General features: G+C 40.1%; 3 protein-coding genes across 13 annotated transcripts in view; 1 reads left to right on the forward strand and 2 right to left on the reverse strand.

Moving 5' to 3' along the window:
- The window catches only part of LRRC31 (leucine rich repeat containing 31), a gene marked incomplete at its 3' end in the record, with an annotated part of 120,294 nt that extends 118,624 nt beyond the window's left edge, over positions 1-1,670 (reverse strand). For all 3 annotated transcript variants that reach the window (XR_014156710.1, XR_014156711.1, XR_014156712.1), the window contains exon 1: positions 1,255-1,670. The remainder of the gene's footprint in view (positions 1-1,254) is intronic.
- GPR160 (G protein-coupled receptor 160) overlaps positions 1-12,846 on the forward strand; it is a 39,568-nt gene extending 26,722 nt beyond the window's left edge. Inside the window, exons 1-2 of one of the 3 annotated variants that reach the window (XM_081862775.1) lie at positions 1,684-1,957; positions 10,995-12,846. In XM_081862775.1, coding sequence (XP_081718901.1) covers positions 11,043-12,065 — 1,023 coding nt within the window. In that variant the 5' untranslated portion in view covers positions 1,684-1,957; positions 10,995-11,042 and the 3' untranslated portion in view covers positions 12,066-12,846. Of the gene's footprint in view, positions 1-1,683; positions 1,958-5,399; positions 5,422-10,994 lie in introns of those variants that run through there. The other 2 variants (XM_081862777.1, XM_081862776.1) reach the window with 2 other exon arrangements.
- An 81-nt stretch (positions 12,847-12,927) lies between these two features.
- The window catches only part of PHC3 (polyhomeotic homolog 3), a 59,197-nt gene continuing 49,841 nt past the window's right edge, over positions 12,928-22,283 (reverse strand). For all 7 annotated transcript variants that reach the window (XM_081862281.1, XM_081862282.1, XM_081862283.1 and 4 more), the window contains 2 exons: positions 17,425-20,876; positions 12,928-17,182 (listed from right to left, as the gene is read on the reverse strand). In XM_081862281.1, coding sequence (XP_081718407.1) covers positions 20,722-20,876 — 155 coding nt within the window. In that variant the 3' untranslated portion in view covers positions 12,928-17,182; positions 17,425-20,721. The remainder of the gene's footprint in view (positions 17,183-17,424; positions 20,877-22,283) is intronic.

A 22,283-nucleotide genomic window follows, 5' to 3' on the forward strand; every position in this document is an offset into this window, starting at 1 on the left:
TGCTATGTAAAATCCAACCCCCCCACCCCCTCTTTCACCCCCCAAAGCCCCTTATTTGGTTAATTTTTCCCATTCCCCAAAGCCCCTAATTTGGTCAAGCCTCTGTCCCCTTCATACTGTTTTAGAAATAAGGCTAGCTTCCTTTATTTCACTGAAGTGTGTGACACCGTGACCTGTTTCAGCTACCTGTTTTGCAAAAAGCCCCTGGCCACGGTTGCTAAAGATACTCTATTTCTTCAGAACAACTTATCTTTCTCAAAAAGTTCCCAGCCTCAAGGTTTCAAAAGAAACAACACCCAAAGAACATGTGACCACAGCTAGTTTGAAATATGCTACCAACAGCTACTCCACATCCTGGCTGCAATATTCCTATAGCCTTAAACACACTCCTGCTGCAATTTTCTTAAAAGCCCTATGATTTACATGATTAATAAAAACATTTTCCTTTTCTGCAGGAGCAAACTGAAAAGACAACATATATATTTCTCGCAAAAAGTCTCAGACAGATTGGAATATTGCAACTATAAACATCAAGGCATAACTGGGGCAAGTTGCTCATTCTCCCAACTGATATCATATCTCCTTATCTCACTCTCCACACCCACATCCTTCTGCTTTTCTCTCAGATAAAAATGATGGGTGTGCTGCTGATGGGATCCAGCGAGCAATTTTATTGTTAAGGAGAGGGTGAGGTGGGAGATCAGGGCTGCCCAAACGTACCCATTGCTTATGCAGGGCTGGCCCATCCATTAGGCAAGGTGAGGCAACCGCCTCTGGCGGCAGGATCCACAGGGGCGGCAGCAGAGCCCCATGATGTAGATATTTATTTCCCACCTACCCACCCTTGTTCCTGATGTAAAAAAGGTAAAGTTCCCTCACGCCTTCTTCCCTGGTGCTCAGAAGGGCTCAGAAGGGCGCCATTTTGTGGTTCGCCTCAGGTGCCAAAATGCCTTGGGCAGGTGGCATTTATGCCCAGAGAGGCTTTGTTGCGAACGGCGTTCCCTCAGGGGTGAGGTAAAACCTATGAAATGTGGGCAGAGAGCAGGTTGTCGGAGGGGGAATGTGTATTCGTTATATTTCCTCCCCACCCGTCTGTGGCGGCGAAGGCCACCAGAAGCGGCTCAAGACCACGGCAGAGACGAGCAAGCGCTGAGGGAACGTGTGGGGAAAGTCTTTCCCTCCTTTAAAAATAATAAATAATAATAATAATAATAATAATATCCATGCGAGACGGCTAATGCGATATAAACTGACCAAGACGTTAGCCCCCTTAGGGGCGCTCAAAAGCAGACGGCGGCTTCGATGGACGAGTCAGATTAAACGCCACATGAAACAGGCCGAGAAATGAACGAGCAGAGGGCTCTGAGGGCGCTTCCTTCCCTCCCTGCCTCCGAGCCTCCACCGTCAGACCGGTTCTGCTCGCGGAGCGAGGCCCGCGAAGCCCCACCCAGGGCCGCCTTTGGGAGTGGCCGCCAGTCAAGCGGCGGGCACCTTTATACTGTACCAGGCAGTCCGTCCGACCGCCTGCTCGCTCGCTCGCCCTCCCTCCCGCCGAGCCCAGCGTCTTGCTGGGTCATGGCGTGGGGCTTGGGTGGGTGGCTGCCTGCAAGTTAAAAGTGGCCGCCGAAGGAGCTCGCCTGCCTTCCTTCCCGCCCCACGCGAGCTGAACTCTGAAGATCGGCTTGCGTGTTTGACAGGGTTTCCTCTGAGTCGGGAACCTCCTTTGGGCGCGAGGGATTCGTGAAGAGGAGAGTGCTTCTGAGCGTGTGTAGAGTGCGTCTCTTTCTTTCCAGGGAGCCTAAGTTCGCGTGTGAATTCTGATATAGACAGGCATGAGCCTCTAAATTTAGAAACTTAAGGATTTAAGGCGGGGGTGAGGGGGGAAATGTCCTTTTTTTGGTCCAGCCCTCCTCCTGGTGTGCTATCTTGCCTAGAAACTGAAGACCGCTTAAGACAGGTGAGTTCCTGCTTTATGCTCTTTAAGCAACTGCGCAGCAGGCAAAAATGGCAATAGGTTAAGCTTCTGTGTGGATCGTGAGAGTTAAATCGGTTAGATTTCTGCTTGCCAGGCAATGGCTTGAATACACATCACCTCTGGAAGGAAAAGGTTGCTTACCAGTTAAGTTGTGGCAATGAAGGTGAAAACAAAAGGAGGTGATCTGACAAAATAACAGTCAGGAAATGTGATCACAAAGGTGTGATTAGGGTCAAATGACATTCGATGGGTAGTTGTAACTTTGTTTAGGTTTGATTTTTATTTTTTAAAGGGACCCCTGACCATTAGGTCCAGTTGTGGCCGACTCTGGGGTTGCGGCGCTCATCTCACTTTACTGGCTGAGGGAGCTGGCATACAGCTTCTGGATTCATGTGACCAGCATGACTAAGCCGCTTCTGGCGAACCAGAGCAGAGCACGGAAACGCCGTTTACCTTCCCGCCAGAGCAGTACCTATTTATCTACTTGCACTTTGACGTGCTTTCAAACTGCTAGGTTGGCAGGAGCAGGGACTGAGCAACGGGAGCTCACCCCGTCACAGGGATTTGAACCGCCGACCTTCTGATCAGCAAGTCCTAGGCTCTGTGGTTTAACCCACAGCGCCACCCGCGTCCCTCTGACCCCTGTATAGCAAAGGTGCATTTATGAATCTGCCTTAGTTCAGTAACTAACCAGCACAAAAAAAATCGGAGTCCTTTAAGGGTATTTACCTGGATGAGTTGAAGCGTCACCTGCCGGAAGGTGAAGAAGAGGCCCAAACAAAGGTGTTATAATGTGGTTTGAGTCATTTGTAATAAGTAAGAAAACTGAGTGCGTTCTACCCGTATATAATTTGTATACATTCTGTCCTTGACATGGCCTGTTATTTAAATGCTTAATAAACACAAAAACCTAAAGTGCCTGATCCTCCTTTTTCAAAACTGCATTTTATCAGCTGTCCAACTGCACACTTCGCCCCCCAACTCCACCTTTTGTGCCAAACTACACTAACCCCACCTGCTTAGAGACTGCATTACCCTTTCAGCTGCTTTTCTATTGAAAAATCACCCACCTCCACTTCCAGCTGCTTTTCTATTGAAAAATCACCCACCTCCACTTCAGCTGCTTTTCTTGGTGTGGGGAGAGCAAGCTAGACTTGAACCTTTCTCCCTGGTTATTTGTGTGTGTACACGTATGATTTTGTATGGATGGAAATTGTTAGCCCCCGCCTTGCAGTCTGAAATAGTATTCCCCGTACACAAATTTTATCACCTCAGAGAGAACAAGATATTTGGTTACAGATAGGTAGCCGTGTTGGTCTGCCATAGTCAAAACAAAATAAAAAAAATCCTTCCAGTAGCACCTTAAAGACCAACTAAGTTAGTTCTTGGTATGAGCTTTCGTGTGCATGCAAACTTCTTCAGATACCAAATATCTTAATAAAAAAATTCTTCAGGAATTTTTTTATTAAGATATTTGGTCTACATGAGGCCCTATTATCACCCCATTTGCCTTGATGTGAGACCCAGTGTTGTCTTATTTTGTGGCTCCCAATTGCACACTTAGCTCTTTAACTCCCCTCCACTGATATGAAAATAACCTCCACTTCTCCCTCCCACTCCCCTGACTCCTCCTTCACTTCATTCATAGGCGTGTATTCCCCTTTCTCCTTTACACAACTGAGGCAAGATCACTTCCTTACACTTCATGTTATGATGGTTGCTTCAAACGTCATGAAAACCCACAATTTACATAAGTACTTTCTATTTAAGACCTTTTCTAGGTAACAGTAAGTAGGTTGTTTCTAAAAAATAGTTTGCGACTTGCTTGGTGTCTGACACTCCCACGAGTGGCTTTTTGCATGTGCTGTACACTCATGTCATGCTTTCCTTGGAGGAATCAGAATAATCACATAATTTGGAATAAGAAAACGGTGTAAAGTGCATGACTTGAAGAAAATACTGCTGGCCAGTCTTATGAGCGTCTGAAAATTTGATGTTGACATCAACAACCCTTTTCTAGTCAAGGGAGTTTAGTTTGTGTGGCAGTGAGAAATTTATTTATTTTACAAGCCATGTACAACAAGAGAAAATGAGTTAAAATACAAGTTTTAAAAACAATAAAACCATCCCTGCAAACTCTAAAAACAACTGTTTCTACATATGTACAATTAATATTCCATAAATGACTGAGTCACACCTCAGGGAAAGCCTTCTTAAACAAAAATGTCTTCAGTAGGCACCATTGTGCTCTAGGTTAACAGTAATGTCTGATTGCCCCATCAAGGACTCTTAATGATTGGGTTCTTCATGCTATTACTAATCATATTAATGTGAATGTTGGCCTCTATTGAGATTTGAATCTATTTCTCCAGTTTAACATTGCAAACTCAAAACAGCTTATTGCCCTATAATGAGCAAGCTAATTAAGCAATGGGCTAAGGGTGAGACTCCATCCCACTTTTGAAAGGTTTAGTTGGGTGCTGCAGTACCCATGTGGAGAAGCTGCATGAGGTCCTCTTCAGATAGGTTTCTTTGTGACCACCGGTTTTGGTCGAGCTCTGATTCGCATAGTGAATAGCTCTGATTCACCACCATAGCTCTGATTCACCAGACAACCAACTGGAAAATTTGTATGAGTTTAAATTTGTTTTAGTTTATACTATTGTGGTTTTAACTGTAACATTTTTAGTGGTAATTCTATTGTTTTATTTTATTTTTTTTATAAACCACTTCAAGGTTCTTTTTACAATCAATTGGTATATAAATTTTATGAAAAGAATACAAAAATAAAACTGGAGGAAAATCATGTGAAGTGGGCACACATGAAGTGGGCTTTCTTGCAGAGGACCCAGTTTCACACTTTTGGCTCACACTTCAGTGTCTGTCGGTCAGGATGGCCGTTTATCACCCTCAGTACTGAAGGCAACATGTGGGAGAGTGCTGTCACACTCCTGTTTGTGAGCTTCTCATAGGTATCTGGTTGGTTGCAGTGGAAACATAAACCTGGACTTTATAGGCATTTGGCCTTATCCAGCAGAGCTTTTCTTATTTTCTTAATTTATCTGTTTGGTGAATGGAGGGACTCACACCACTTTTTCACAAGGCTAGTGTAGGATGGCCCTGGGTAAAAGTATGAACCATATCTGACTATGTTCATGGGTATAGTGGGTAGTCTGGATTACTTAACTTGAACTAAAAATGCCATATCTTGTGTTGGCGCCCCAAGGACACATACTCAGAATTGCATAATATTCTGTTCCATAGTCTTCTGTATCCATGTGTAGTTGAAGACTGAATTTTTCCAACTCTTTCAGTGCCTGCTTTTGAAGTGATTATACCAGCTGTTGGATTTGAGTATGGGACTAAGACTATAATCCCGTACCCATTTACCTGTACCTCGTTGAACTCAATGGGACATTGCAGAACTGTTTTCTGGAATATGAAATGTATGTATTATGCATTGTATGCAACTAAATTCTACTCAGAGTAGGACCATTCAAATTAATGGATCTAAATTAACCATGTCCATTAATTTTAGTGGGCCTGTAAGTATGATTAATGCTGGAAACAACCCTATGAGAATAATATGTTCACATTTATTTACTGCTTTTTAATCATAGCTTAATGCATTTGTGGGGTGGTAAAGATATCAGTGGTGTCTTTCTGTAAAAGTTTTATGTCTTGTATTTCCTCTTCAGTTTCTTTGCTTGATGTTTTAGTTAGGTAAGTAGTCCTTTAAAAAACCAGTCTAAATATGTACCTTTAAAAATGAGACATAGTAATAATAATCATATATATTGCACACATACCCTGGGCTTGACAGTAATTTGGCTTAGAAAGGAATCAGTACATCCAATGGTTATTTGGTGTCATTCCTTTTAGAATGTCCTATTAGATGCTATGTTGAATTATTCAGTATCAGCAGCCACTAAATAGTTAAAGCCTGATGGATTGTTTTTTGGCTGAGATTACATATTCATTTCCCAAAGGATTCCAACAGGTTGCATAGCAAATTCATTGCATTGCTAATGTAAGTGCAATTTGCCCATTGTCCCCAATCCTATCTACAGGCTTCATTTCTTATACCCCAGAACATCCTACTATGTGATTGACTTTCCAATTGCATAACATGCCCATTTGTGGAAATAGTGTGATCATTTCTGTGAGATCACTTGTTTGTGTAAGATTCAGTCCTTCTGCCCAGAAAGGCATTATTTTTGTACAACTCCAAAAAAAAGTATTAAATACACCTTAATTCTGTTTCGGCCAAAAGTTTTACTAATCCTGTGTGGAATATCTATCTATCTATCTATCTATCTATCTATCTATCTATCTAGACATCCACTTCAAGACAACACCCAACAATTCTACTTTCTATAAACCAATATTTTCTTCAATCCTCAAACTCAGATATCATAAGTTGATTTCCTTTTTCACACAAAAAGTCTATAAGGAGTAAATATTAACAATGATTTTTCTCTGATTAAAAATGTCAACTTCGCCATCTCAGTTAAGTCCAATAATGTTAACAATCATTCCTCCATGGTAGGTAATGATGAATCATTTCATCTTGTGCATAGAAAAGTCTAGCCACATTTTTGGAATATTTTTAATGTCCACATCCATTCTGCTTCAAGGATTATTAATCCAATATTTGCTAAATCCCATTCTTTTCCTTTTATGTGAAGGAAAAATATATTATTTTGCATATATTAAATACTCTGGTTTCTCTTCTGATTGTTTAAATCTTTCACCATTTCCCTCCTATTATATCTAGAAATAGCCGTATCTCACTGGTTCTCTCCATTCTACCAGGTGTCCACCAAGCCCTCTGTATCAATGTCATCCTCTAAGACCAAGGGCTCTAGTTCACCCAATCTATTTTGATGGTGCTTTGGCCTCTCTAAATTGTGCCCCTGCACTCACAGTGGTGGGTTCTATGTCTCCTGATTTAAATTAACATTAATTTTATCATCTTCATCATGGAGGTCCCCCGGAGATGGGTTCTGAACTGGACCCTCCTTAGTTCCTGATGACTTCCCTCCAGAGCAGATAAAATAAGAAAGGTTGTAGAGCAGGTTTAAGTGCCAATGGTGTTTCCATCCTAGTGCAAATGGAGCCATCCCTTTTATGCAGGCCTAGTTTGCCCTAGAATATTCCCCATTGCCTAACAAATCCAAACCTTTCTTCATAACACCATTATCACATCCATTGCACTGAGACTGAAAAGTTGTGTCTGTGTAGCTCGCCCTATGTATGGAAGCAGTAGCATTGCATAGAAAGCTACCTTGGAGAACCTTGTTTTTAAACACACTTGGTCCTTGGAGTTCCTTATATAAAATGCTGGAGGCCTGACCAGGGTGAAGATCAAAATGATCTCAATCAGCTACATCTTATGATGTTTACCCAGCATTGAGATGTTAATATAAACAAAATCACAGGGACCGTCATGTGCTGTGTATAATGCAAGCGTTCATTCTCATCTAGTAAATAGATCATTTTCTCTAAAAAAGGAGGATATCTAGTAAACAGACCAGATATCCTTTTTAGAGAAAATGGTCATGGTCTAGAATGTCCAAAATCTCGCCTAAGGTCAACTGTCTTTCCCTATCCAACAAGTTACGGTAATTCAGAGCCTATTCATACAGTCAGTGTACAATGAGATAACCTTTGATTTGTTTAAACATTCAAGAGATGAATCAGAAGTTAAAGTAAACTGAAGAAAACTTGACAGCTGCAAACTTGGTCATAACCAATCTCCTTAAGCCATTAAAGCAACAGATTGAATGTCTCCAGCCTCTTCCTACTCCCCTACAATCTGCTTGCAAATAAAACAAAACAAAACAAAACAAAACAAAACAAAACAAAACAAAACAAAACAAAACAAAACAAAACAAAACAAAACAAAACAAAAAAACAAGGCAAAACAAAATAAGCATTTGGTCAGGATCCAAAGAAGTGATACATGCATGCCAAGGAGACAACATAGCTGGAGCCTCATTTGTTGCTTTTGCAGCAGCTGATCATATTGGTGAAGAAAAGACAAGCCACAATCATTTGCTTTTTCACTATGGAAATTTATGGTGACAGCCATGAATGATGATGCTATTCCATAATGGCTCTTACACACGATAGTCTTTGGATCATGCTATGTGTCTGTCAGGGTCTTTGTCTGTCATGGATCACTTTCTTATTTCTCCTTAGGACAGGGAGACCCTGAGTTCAGCAGTAGGGCAAAGAGAATAATAAATACTAGAGCATCAAAAATACTAAACGCAATTACAATAAATACAATAAATAAACACAGAAGGCTTTATAAGTTAAATCAGCACTTTAAATTGAGCCAGGAAACTAACTGGTAGCTAATGCAGTTGTTCCAGAATTGGTATTATATGTCCAGACTGTTCTGTCCCTGTCAACAATCTAGCTGCCAAATTCTGTGCCATCTGCATTTGCAGCAATATCTTCAAAGGCAGCCCAACATAGAATGCATTGCAGTAATCCAACCTAGAGGTTACCAGAGCATAGACAACAGATGTTAAGAATATCCCAGTCCAGATAGGGGCACAGCTGCATCATCACTAAAAAGCTGGTGGAAGGCATTCTGTGCCACTGAGGCCACCTGAACCTTAAGCAACTGTAACAGGTCTAGAAGTACCCGCAAGCTATGTACCTACTCCTTTGGAGGGAATGTTACCCCACCCAGAGCTGGCCATGTCCAACCCCTCTGGTTTAGAGAACCACTTACTAACAGTGCCTCAGTCTTTAAGTTTTGTTAAATAAAATAAATGGGGGAAATTTTAAAGTCAATATTTCATCATTATTCACCCTATCTAGAGTATGGGAATAGTCATACTGAACTACTTTGTTGAAAGGGTTATTGTATGGCCCTGCTTTGGACAGTAATGCTTCTGTTTAATAATGGTAAATTTGTAAGCTGCCTTGAATGATAAGAGACACAAGGTGGTGTGGGTATGAGAAAGGAAGCTTTGGTTGATCGTTTGACTCTGAGAAGGTACTTTCTCTCTAGGTCAGACTGCCTAGTAGTCCTGCTTTGTTTCCTCCCCACTCCCCAGCTGTTCACAGTCCTCTATTTTTATGCATATTAAAGAACTTTTCATGCTGTGAAACTCATCAAATCAAGAGAATTGTACACTTGCTTTTTAAAAAGTGTAAGACTGCAATATTGAGGGAAACAGAATTCTGCAGCGGAACGGGACTTGGAAATACTCAGTTTTGCTGCCTTCAAGAGTACAAACACCTGATGTTTCCATTTTAAGCCTTCCAACACAATGGCATTTCTCTAATAGGAATAATCTATGCAAATAAAATGGCTCTTGTGCTTTGACCTCGTGAACAGTGTTTTAATGCTGCCCAGGCCTTTTAGGCTGAGTCATAACATTTTAAAAGATAGGAGCGAGGAGCAGGATGGGGGGCGGGGAAGGTTTATAATAGAAATGCTGACACAAGAGTGGCTGAAAACAACTGTTTGAGCCAGAGGTGGTGGGGTCCAGGTCTTTCTTTGGATAAAGGCTGCATTATTCAAGAGTTAATGCCACTGACCTCATTCCTGCTGACTGCAGGTTCTGATTGATAAGGCTGCACCCACCCAGATCAGTGACTTGGTTGAACAGTGGCTACATCATGATGTTCTGCTGGCCTGCAGGATGTGCATCACAATGTATTTTGGTTGACCAAGGGTCTGATTCAGTATAAAGCTGAGAGGTATACATAAATTCATAGGCTAGATGATATAAACAAAATACACATGTCCTTCTCTTGCTTCCAAACCCTTCCATGGTTCTATTGCCTTGTGATCTCATGATGCTGGTCAATACTAGGTCAGTGAATGGACTCTGGTCTTGGTTTTCTGCACTGAATTGGATTATGGTGATCTTAGAGTGAAGGAACTTTCTATTGTTCAGTTGTCATGGTCAGATTACTACCTGGTAAAGTTTAGACTTGCTGGAACTCAGAGCCTCTGCAGGGGTGGGGGACTGAATAAGTGTTGCACCCCAGGAGGCTGATGGCTCTGGATGGTTTCCTGATGACTCATACAAACCTGCCTGGGTTTTGAGATCTTCAGGGGAGGCCTTCTCTTGTTCCCACCACCCTCACAGGCATGCTTTGTGGGATCATGGGAGAGGGACTTCTCGGTAGCTGCTCCCAGTCTTTGAAATTCCCTCCACAGATAAGCTAGACTGGCTCCCTCCTTGTCCTTCTGCTGGCAGGTGAATACTGTTTTGTTCCATCAGGCTTTTGTGAAGTGACTGCCTTTAATAGTAACTTTGTTAATAAGTTTGGGGTCTAGCTGTGAGCCTTACTGTCAAGATTGCATGTACATAGCTATTTCCCACTGGGGGCTATGGTTTCTTTGTTGAGAAACAAAACCATCATTTCTGACAGTGCACATCAAGAAACAGGGCAGTGGTGTTTTCAGTACTGGGAAATGGGGCTGATTTTTTGGTCCGTCTCAGCCTAGCATTGTTTGTTTTGATTGGCAATGTCTCTTAAAGGTCTGAGGCAGAGGTGTTTCTAGCGGTGCTACTTGACTTTAAAATGGAGGTGCCAGGGATTTAATATGAGACTGCATACATGCAAAAGCTTCACCACTATGCCTTCCTAAATGTGATGAAAGCAAAACACAGGACATCTTGGTTTTCTGTGTTCATTCTCCTGACAAGTGAGGAAGGCAGAGAAAATGGAAGAATGTCAACATATGAATATGGCATAAAGCCTGCTGGATAAGAAAAAGAAATTTTTTTATATGGATTCCTCTGGCAGTGGGTTGATTGTGCAATATCTTTTAATACGGATAGGTATACCCAATTTGGTGGTGTCGTCACAGTAGTGGGATCCCTTCCCTGGAGGTATTGATCAGCATCCCTCTTTGTTGTTAGGAAGTCTTTGAAAACATATTTTATTCCAACAAGCTTTTAATGTATAGCTTGTACTGCTATTTTAATTATGTATCTAAGAATCTTGAAATAACTAACAAACCTTTGTTTTTATCTTTTAGGTATGTGTTGGAAATAAAGTTCAATAATACTCAACTCCATCCAAAATAATGGCTGCCATTTTCTGTGAGAACTGTTCCTTTTCATATTTTCAACATGGCCAAGCCTCCCATCATTCTGAAGCTAGTGGAGCTCTTCTGCTCATCATGCTTGGGAAAGTCATGCTCAATCTATTTTTGTTACAAGTCCGAAAACCAAATCTCCGTGAGAGTTATATGAGCTATTTCTGCAAATCACTAGCCTTTGTTGACTTTGTGCTCCTAGCGACTATGTCCTTCATCGCCTGTTTTCAGGATTTCATGCTTTTAGGCGTCCGATTTACTGTGTATCATATCTGTCTTCTGGCTCAGATAGCAGCCCTTGCCTATGGAATCTTATTTTACCCAGTTTCTTTTGTAGCTGGTTTGGATTACTACCTTACAATAACCCAAACTTCCAAGCGTCCTAACATGTGTTGGCGATCACTATACACAGTTGCTGTTGCCTTCACGTGGATTTCAGTTCTCTTTTATGTTCTGAATCTTCCAGGCAGCTCTATAGGACTTGAGGTAAGCCATTCCAATTCTGCCTACCAGTGCCCTTTCTACACCAGCAACCAGAGCTACTGGCTGACGGTAGGCATGCTGTTTATCATATGCCTGGTTCTTGTATTCTGTTGGTCAGAATTTGTGGACATGGTAAAGTCAATTAAACTAATTTCCATCGAGAGAGAGGTTGTTTTGTTCTTCCCTTACATGCCTGAGTGCAGCCTCAGAGACTCTGCGAAGCATTTTTTGACAAGACTTCTTATCTGCTTTATTGGCACTTGGGCACCATTTGTGCTCCTTCAAATGCTAATCCTGTTCCTTGGTGCAGAGATTCCTGCTTGCATAGAGATGAACGTTCCCTGGCTTTATTTTGCCAACAGCTTTATTATTGGAATCGCATTTTGGGTCAGGCGCCACCAGATTGAAATGACAGAAGAGACTTGGGATGTGGATCCATTTGTCAGCTGGAAATTCTGCTTTGCCCCATTCAGCTGCCAAGATGAAGAGAAAACTCAAAAGCCCACCACCCAAAGTTTAATCTGTTAGCAAGCAGCTGCGAGAGGTGAATATTGAGTTACCATAATAGCTTGGGGGAAGTTTGTATTATTCTGCAACATTTGTAAACTTTTGTAGGTTTTTTGGGGGGAGGAATCACCAATATGTGTTTGTGAGTGGTGCTATAATGTAATTGTGTGCTGTTTACCAAGTTGGATTTCCAGTATGGGTACTTACTTCAAAATAATGACAAATTACTGTCAAAGGTGCCCAACCGTGTTGTTTGTAATAATAACCAAATTCTGCCCTCATCTCATTCAAGGCTCTCATATCCACTGGAGGCTACTATGGATGGAAGGAGGCAGTTGTTGCAATTTCCACCTTTCTCTTGCAGCCCTCAATACCACCTTACCTGCTCCCACCAAATGCTGTCCCAAAGGTTTCCTCAACCCTTGGAACAGATTTGGGGATGGGGGCAAGGGCTGCAGAAGGGGGAATAATAGAAAATTGCCTCCTAGCGCCCCTCCATGGAAGCCCCCACTGGATCAAAGAGCTTCTATGAATGGTTGCAATTGGGAAAAACACCAATGGCTAAAATGTTTTGATTTGAAAGACAGTTAAATTGATCTTTTAATCCTTGATGATACCTGATGGGAGCGTATATTTATATGTTTTATTACAAATATTGTGTATGTGTGTTTTAAATTCTATTTTCCCTCTCTGATTATTTGCAGGGGGTTATTGGGTTGTTCTTGCTTTTACGTATTTTGATTATATATTTTGTGTTTTTATATTGTATAGGGCGGTATATAAATAAATATAAATAATTTTATTTCAGTGTTAGAGCAACATACTTGAAATAAAGTAATCAGTGGCTGTCACTCTTTCCTCAACGTGAAAAAAGACATCAAACTAGACAAATGGAAGTAGCTTTTATTTCTGCAGCACTGTATTCACACTTTCAATGTAAAGTTCAACTATAAACCAAGTTGGTGATGCTGTAGGTCAAATATTTAACCCCACAGGAAGCAAATATTACCACATAAGAATGCTCAATTTAAAAAAAAAGTGTGTGCCAATAACAAAAGGTGCAATTACAAGCAAATTGAAGCAGCAATAGTATAAGGTGCTTTGATTCATCCTTTGTATAATCTGATTATTCATGGACAGATTTAATAACAAGTAAATTTTACATCACTCCTACAGACCATAACAAATATGAGAATCTAAAATTCATCCACATGCTATGTAAATATGAAAGTGCTTTTTATATAAAAAGGATACATATAGATCAATTTTTACCGAAATCACTGTGTGGCTTATTCTTTAAATGTAAAAATGATACAGCTTAATTAGGGGAGGGATAATTTTTCAAAACTTTCACTGGAAACAATGAAAGTGCCAAATTGTTGCTACATATGCTTAAACCACTTGTTTAGGAAAATCGAAGTACCATTCCATGATACAAACACAGACGTACATATATTATTATTATTTATCGAATTTATATACCGCCCTGTACCCAGAGGTCTCAGGGCAGTTCACAGAATAAAATCAAAATATAAAACCACAAAATACATAATCAAAATAAAAGCAACAACCCAATAACCCCCCCCAAAACCCCACATTTTAAAAGGGCATAGGATGTCAATCAAATCAACCAAAGGCCTGGTTAAAAAGGAACATTTTTACCTTGCGCTTAAAGATGTATAATGAAGGCGCCAGGCGAACTTCCCTGGAGAGAACATTCCACAGATGGGGAGCCACTGCAGAGAAGGCCCGTTCTTGTGTTGCCACCCTCTGGGCCTCTCAAGGAGGCACACAAGGAAGTGTGATTAATTTTACAGAAATTTATATGCAAATATACTCAAAATCCCATTGTCTCTCAACCTCACACAAATTTGCTCACATAACCTCACATAACCCTTGTCTCTGTGTTGGCTTTCATAGATGTAACAAAAGAGAAGAGAGGGAGAAATTACCCTGGATAAATACAAAAACGGGGTTCAGAACATAAAGAATTTAGTTTACAAGCTTATAAATTGTAGTTAAGTACTTTATCTGCTTAAACAGCATTTTCAGATATTAGTGCAATAGAAGAGGCAGTAAAGTTAAGATTATGTTTCATCCATTTACTGGTTCACGTAACAGAAATATTATTTCATCCATTATGAAAAGGGTAAAGAACACAAAATGGTCATTTTTCAGAGTCAGAAATGTTTAAGGCCATAGGGCCAATTTTATCCTATAGGTTTTTTTGGAGGGCACAGTACTTTTGTCAATCTATATAACTAGACACCCATAGAGAGGAATTATTAACATATTTATAAACCCAACAGATTTATGAAAGGCAGTATAACAGAGGTACTCTAGCATCAGATGTTTTAAAAGACCATGAATATTAACAAAAAATCCAGAAAATTTAAATCCAGAAGTATGTGGAAGAAATATTTCCTAATACAAATGAGATTATATATATAATAAAGAGTTAATATATGTATTCAGGTTTTCCCCAATGGCACTGATTCCATATGATCTTGCTTAATTAAGGTGCCAGTTTGAACATATTGATCCTGGCATCAGAAAACCATATTTAGCAGGAACAAACATTGGGCCAACATTCTCCCCCTTCCTCCCACTGCATGCCAACTTTAGTACTTTGATCATAGGATCTTTAATCACAATTTCCCATGAGGTCTGAAATGGAGAAGGATTACTGTAATGCCAGTTTGCTAACCAAAATCTAAAACAACAGGAAAAAGTCGAGAAAGACTATGGCTACTTAGGGAACAGCTCGTAGACCACTTATATGGGGTTCTTTTATCTTTTAGTTGTTAGGACACAACAAAGGTTGAAATCTTGTGCTATATGAGGCTTTCATTTACTGTAACTGACTAGTTTCAGACATACGCAGGGAACTTTCTCCTACTATTGCAAACAAATCTGTTTTTTATGCCTTCATTAGAATCATATTTACTGAAATGTAAACTGTTCATGTTTACTTAGATTTCACTGATAACATCAGAAAGAACATATTTTAGCGTAAGCATTTTTGATTTAAAAAATTACATGCAAATGTTATGGGAAGAATACAGTATGTCAAGTTTGCATTTCAGGAGTGAATATTTACTTAATAAGATTTGTGTGAAGAGATAATAACACTGGTGATGAAATATGATGTAAGCTGCTTGTTTATATCTAACTTAGTGCTGCAAGGGAGCTGCAGTTTAAAGGACTGTTCCATCCTGTTAGAGAAAATGAAGGATGTGAAGTAACTTCCATCAAAACTGCACCCAGGACTTGCTTTGCCATCACTCCATTGCTAATGTCCTTTCCCCAATCTCATAAAATACTGCCTGAGTCAAGTATGACACTTCTCCATATACAAGAGCTTTAGCCAAGCTTTGTTAGTCTGTGTTTAAATCCCTCACATGTCCTTACTCCCAGGATAATGTCAGCAGGCATTGATCCTTGGCTATCTTAACTGCCCAACAAGAAGGTGATCCCATGGAATTACTCAAACATAACAAGCATCACTTGGTGCATCACTGATGGGGAGATTATGCAGGTGAATCATCAAATGATTCTCAAACACTGAAAGGCACTTGAGCCTCACTCTGGCTCATGTCCTTAATTTTGTTTTAAATATATAAAAAGGCAGTTTTCTATGCCCTTTTCCTGCAGATGACTCTTGATGCATATACCTGATGCATATTTACACTGCACGCTTGTGGAGTCTACTGTCAAGTCTCCATGGCTGTTTACAATCATGGGATTTTAGCCCACGTCAATACAAAAAGGTTGAACATTGTGACAAGTCATTAAACCGACAGCGGTGAGGGGTGGCTGCTACTACTACATCTGGCGCCATTGGACGTTTCTAATTCTATTACAGCTTGGTATATGGAAAATAGCCATCTAATGTAAAAGTGTTCTGGAGTGTCAGGAGTATAATTTTGTGCAGTCTGTGCCTGAAACCCACATGGGAAATATGCTTTGTCCTTGTGCAGATGCTTGCTAATCTATGAGGAAGACCTGAGGTGTGGCCAGCTCAGGTGGCACAGTCTATAAATGATAAGATTGCCCAGAATAGTAGTGCAAGTTTCTGTGTGACTTGGTACATGCTTCCCCCAAACACCCTCAAGCAAACTGTTTCCTGTAGTTCCCATCCCATTAGATTCTAAACCTTGCAACTAACAGTGACTGGAAAGATTTCTAACTTCTATAAATGCCATCACTTGACTAGAATCAAGGATGTGATCCAAAGAGGCAGGGGATTTTATTAAAAGGAGAAGAAAACATTGTATTTACCTTAGGACTAAAATTTAAAATACTCCATTCTAAGCCTGTAGCTTCAGTAAATAGTCCCCAAACTATCAATGCAACCAATCAACCAACCAATGCAAATTACCACTTCCCATTTCACATCCTGTTGTTTTAGAAGCTGTACTTGAGTACAAAATGTAAAGTGAAATTAGCCCTGAAATGCTGACGCTGATAATGGTACTGATAATTGCAAGCAAATAATGTGCTTCCACTTGCTGCTGTATTCACACAAGCACTGAAGATCACTTTTAACAAGCCTTGTGCAATTATTTCTGGGCATCCCCTAAATGCTACAAGCACTACTAAAGGAATCTGAAATCCAAGTGCTATTCCTAACTGTAGGGCAGGATTGAAGCTCAATACCATGTAGTCCATACATGTCCATGTTGCTCCATACAGTGTTAAAATGTCTTCAAGATCACAAACCTGCCCCCTAACAAATTAGCCATCTTAAAGAATAAATATTAATTATATCCACTTCATGCTAAGAAACACTTAAAGGCAAACTGAAACGAATTCATTCACTCAGGGCCCAAACTAGCCTATTAAGCTCTGAAAACCACTTTAGTTTCTCACTTGATTGTGCTCCTTTTCATGCTGTTAGGAATCAGTGTTTTTAGAGTGGCAATTCCCAGGCTCTGGGAACTTCCTGCCCACTGCCTTTAGGCAGGTGCCTACACTGCCTCTTTTCAGAGCCTAAAAACCTTTCTGTTTAAGCAAGCCTACCTAGACATGCAAGGTTGATGTGTATTTTAATCAGTAATTCTGGCTTATAACGTATATTTTTAACTCCTTAATTATAATTTGATTTTTTTTAAAAAAAGAATTATTTTAAGCCTTACCTTTATTAACTAAAACAAAATAAAAAAATTCCTTCCAGTAGCACCTTAAAGACCAACTAAGTTAGTTCTTGGTATGAGCTTTCGTGTGCATGCACACTTCTTTAGAGTATCTGAAGAAGTGTGCATGCACACGAAAGCTCATACCAAGAAGTGACTTAGTTGGTCTTTAAGGTGCTACTGGAAGGATTTTTTTTTTGTTTTGTTTTGACTATGGCAGACCAACACGGCTACCTATCTGTAACTTTATTAACTAATTAGTGTATAATTCTGTAACCTGCTTAGGGGTTTCATTTATAATTAAGTGGCATACAAACTTGGTTAAATTAAGGGGGAAACTCCAGTGCAACACTGGAATGGCTTGTGAAACATTGCCTTCTGTGGTGGGCGGGGGCAAGGGCAGGGGCAGGAATGCTATTGCCATAAAGAGACAAGCTGAGTTGTAGGGGATGAACAAGGAGGAGATGATGTGCTTTCTTTCTCTGTCCCAAAGTCTAACTTTACTGTCCTGAGGTCAATGCTGAGAGCAAAAGGCACTGCCTTTTGGCAATAACCAGTCCGCTTTTGCATAATACAGAAACTTCTCTGTATAGCTTTTGCAATTAGTTCAGTGTGGCAGTGGCTTGGCAATTGCATCAGCTGCTTCTGCCAGGGATGGTGGTGCTATGACAGCAGCTTGCCACAGTACCAGTCTCCTTTGCCGCTCTGTTTGGTCTGTCACCATTGCCACAGCCCAAGTGGGAGGGGAGAGAAAGGAACCAATCAAACTGATAGGCTGGTATATTAGGATAAGGTAAGCGCCTGGTTCTTTGAGCAATACATCTTGCAGGACAAACTGGTTTGTTGGAGACAGCTCAAACAAATGTTTCTATTTAGGGCAGAATTATCTGTGCTTCTGTTCTTACTTTTTATCCTCAGGCCCACAGTACTTTAATATACTATATTATTCTATAATTGTTGTCAGGATTCTCTGTGAACCTATACATAGTGCAGCTAATGAAAGTAACTGAGCATTTGGTATAATTTATATAATGTTTATGTAATAATCACTTGGCCATGGATATGAATTTGTGCTCTATTTATAATTACAGGAGATGTAACATTGTTCCAGTTCCCAGATGCTTAAAATAAGAGACTTAAAATAAAAAAATAATAATAATAGCAATTTACAAAACAAAATAAGCTTTGTTTAGCACTCAGTTAAATTGAAATATTTTGATTCGTATGATTTACAGCCCAGTACACATTTACTGAGAACTGTCACACAGAATTAAAATGGGACTTACTCCCACATAAATACGCATCATACTTCATCCTTAATCTCTGTGAAGTAAATGAGACTAAAATGGCTCAAATGTTCCCCACCTAAATCCCATGTGAGTAGGACTGAACAACTAATGTCTGACCATCCTCCAAAATGTGGAAGAAAGCTCTTAATTCTGAAATCCTCCTGTTGTGCTTTCTCAAAAAAACACCTTTACCAGTTTTCTGAACTTACAGTTACCAATACTGTTTAGGCAAAGAACCAGTTCAGTTAGCTGTTCACAACTACTATTTCCGTAAAGAACCAGACCATATGATTTGGAGGCAGCTTTAACTACTTTGCATCCTATAACATGTTTGCATGTTTCATATGCAAAAGAATCTATGCGCAGTAAATACGAGGAGTTGGAGAATGATTAATACTTTGTAATTCTCGAACCTTTACCATATACACCTGTAAATGTTTGGTAGCTCTCCTTAACACTATAAAGAATTTGCTTACTTTGAGCTTCTGATAATAATTAACGGATTAATTGCTGAAGGTTAACTATAATACCTTTCTGAGCGCATTCCTAAATTTGAGATTAAAAAAACCAATAGGGCTAAAACCAGTAGTCTTAAGTATTTTTGCTAATTAAACCACCCTTAAATCAACAGATACAATGTTAATGCCCAATAAAACAAAACAACATTTTACTGAGCCATAAGCCCTTGTGGAAGATTCACATTCAGTTAAATGATGATCACAATCTATAAGACATTTCTTTTGAACAAGCTCTATTAAAATGAACAGAGATCCCTTAGTCTTATGACACACTCATTCATGTTAATGGGTCTGGCTTAGGAGAAGTACTCCGTGAACTGGGCCCCATTTCACTGAAGCATCATGCTAACTTAACGGTGGGGTAGAAGATCTTCCAAAGAATGATTCAAACTCCTACTCAGATATAGAGGACAAACTTCTGAACACTTACTCTTAATACTTTGGTGCCATTGGTTTAGGGTCCTTGCTGTAACATGAATAACTGCTGCAGATAACACTGGGCTGCGAGGAAATGTTACAAAGAAAAACCATTGTGATTTCAAAAAGTGCTTATTCCCTATGGAGAGGGAAGAACAACGTCCCCAGCAGCGTCCACCAGAACACCTGCAAATGGAGAGGCGAGAGAACTATAGAAAGAAAGCGAAGTCTAGAAACGTCTGCTGATCCAATTTGCCCTTGAGAATTATTCAATAATTCGGAGTTGCACACCAGCGTATGGGCGACACATTTCCATTGAACAGGTGTACATTAACTCCTTTGGTCTAAATCAGCAAAAAGAAGGGGAAAAAACCAGAACAATAACAACATAATGCCCTCTTCAGTGCATAGCAGCATACAAAGAATCATCGTCATCATGTATGTGCTTTTTACTATCGTCTGGGAAGTGTGCCACACCGCCGTTCCAGCTCTCAGCAGTTTTGCCATTATGTGCATCACACCTAACTGTACAACTTCATTTATCAAGAATACCCCCCACCCCTTCCCCCACCCCCCCAAAAAACATTCATAGGTTTGTACACATGAGAGGGATGCTTATGCTGACATGGAATTCAAGTGACCAAGGTTCTGACAGTGGAAGGTATACGGCATTTACAAAATATCTTGCATGTTCACAGAAAAGCTTCAGCACTTAAAAGAGAATGCTACAGTGGTGGGGCAGCTGTAGGGTTATGAGAGAAGAGGAAGTCAGTTGCAAGTTCCCTTCAAACTATACGCTCAGGATTAATTGAAACTCAAAAGAGCACAATTAAATGCATAGCATTTTACCATAATCAGTGCTTCCACAGACTCTGTGGACTCTTCTGTTAATCCATATTCTTAAAAAGCTTTCTACAAAGGAAAAAGTGTATAGAAACACAATTTGAAACTGTAATCAAGGTTATATCAAGGTTACATTTTCTAAAAAAAGCTTAAATCTTGAATGTTAAATAATCACCTTTTTGGAATAAGCATCACTCGCAACATATTACAGAAGCCTCATAGAGCTTTCCACTGACTCTCCTTGCCCTGCATTTGACTACTACAACAACTTGCCAATACAGCTTATGCTTCCTGATAAGCTGGATAACTACTGGAAGGTTTGGAAGATTACATTAGATATGCTCCTCCAACAGTCTTTATGTGGAAAAGGATGCTTAGCAAAACACAGCAGTAATAATCATATCAAACGTTAAGATGCTGTTTTATTACAAGTCTGTCATATGGTGGAAGCTGTGATTTAAAGCCTTATTTTCCACTAGGATTCCTTCAAGGAGTTGATTCGTGCACAGATTTTCAGTGCAGGTCCTAGCTTAATATTCATTGCACTCATGAGATGGTCCTCTTTTAATAAGAGGAGAGCCTGCCCATCAATCTCCTGGGCTCGAAATTCATCAGCAATATCTTGGCAACCTGCAAGGAAATGACATATATTAATTTAAAAATAGGCAGCGTGATCTTGAAATAAGATTTCCTCCCCCAAAGCTTGGCTTAATGACTTCCACTTTTATCTAAATATTGCCTATAATTCCATCCTTGTTTGCATTATTGTTGGTAGAAAAGAGCGCACATTCTCAAGGGTTCCAGCCCTTCATCAATCTGGGCCTTCTCTTTCTACTGTTGTAAAACCACTGAAATATTGCAGCAGACACTTCCTGTTCCTTCACATCTCTGCCTGCTCTGAAATAAAATTAAAAAAATTCCTTCCATAGACCAACTAAGTTAGTTCTTGGTATGAGCTTTCGTGTGCATGCACACTTCTTCAGATACACTGAAACAGAAGTCACCAGACCCTTATACATAGTGAGAGGGTGGGGAGCGGTTTTACTCAGAAGGGTGGTGGGAATGGGTGATTGGCTGATAGGTGTGGTAGACCTGTTAACAACTGCTATTGGTCTTACAGGAAAAAGCAAGGGGTGAGATGGCTAAATATAACTTTATCATGCGTAATGAGATAAGAAATAGACCTGAAATGCTCTGAAATAGACCATTTATGTCTTCTGGGGTGTGAAACACTAATATTCTACTTCAGATGAGACACAGATGCAACAGAATAGGAATCACATAACACTGTAGTATCTGAAGTGTTCACAGATTACAGCTTGATCTTTGAGAATAGGAACCAAAGCACCGACCACAACACAAGGATTGGGGGGGGACGACCCCCTCTTTCTCCTGCTTGGTGGTGTGAATTAGCCCTGTTGACTGGAGACTTCTTGGCAGTGGAGCGTGGGTGAAACTGGGTCTCTCTCAGGATCCTAGCTGCTACCTAAGCAAACACATTCAGCCAATGCAGTGTTATTTCAACAAGAGATATCTGGGATGTTTAAAAGGAAAACAGGGTTCAGTTGAATAGGGAGGTTGTAGCACAAACCTCTCACTACACAACAGCCTCAATGATGTACCAAGGGATACTGAACAATGCCATAGTGATTATGAAACAGTACTGGTGGACATACTAAGGTGTGTGGAAGCAAAAGAAAAAGATTTAAGAACTGAAAATAAACCAGCTATTTTTGAAAACTGTCACAACAGTTTCCATCTGAGTGGTTTTAAGTGGCTGCGAGAGAAAAGGCCTACTTAGTGGTGGCACCCTGACTGTAGCGGGCTCACCTGGGACCTACCCTGATATCATTTTCGAACTAGGCAAATGTCTTTTTTATTGTTCCAGTTTTTAAAAACTTAACTTTCCCCCCTATAAATCACTTTAATGTTTGCATTTAATTTGTTTGGACCGAGATTTTATTTTATTTTATTTTTGGTAAGCCTGAGAACTTGCTGGAAGTCACCTTATGAATACCGAAACCCCCCTCTGCTGCC

Source organism: Podarcis erhardii (assembly GCF_964252035.2).
Source record: "Podarcis erhardii genome assembly, chromosome: 5".
Lineage (NCBI taxonomy): Eukaryota > Metazoa > Chordata > Lepidosauria > Squamata > Lacertidae > Podarcis > Podarcis erhardii.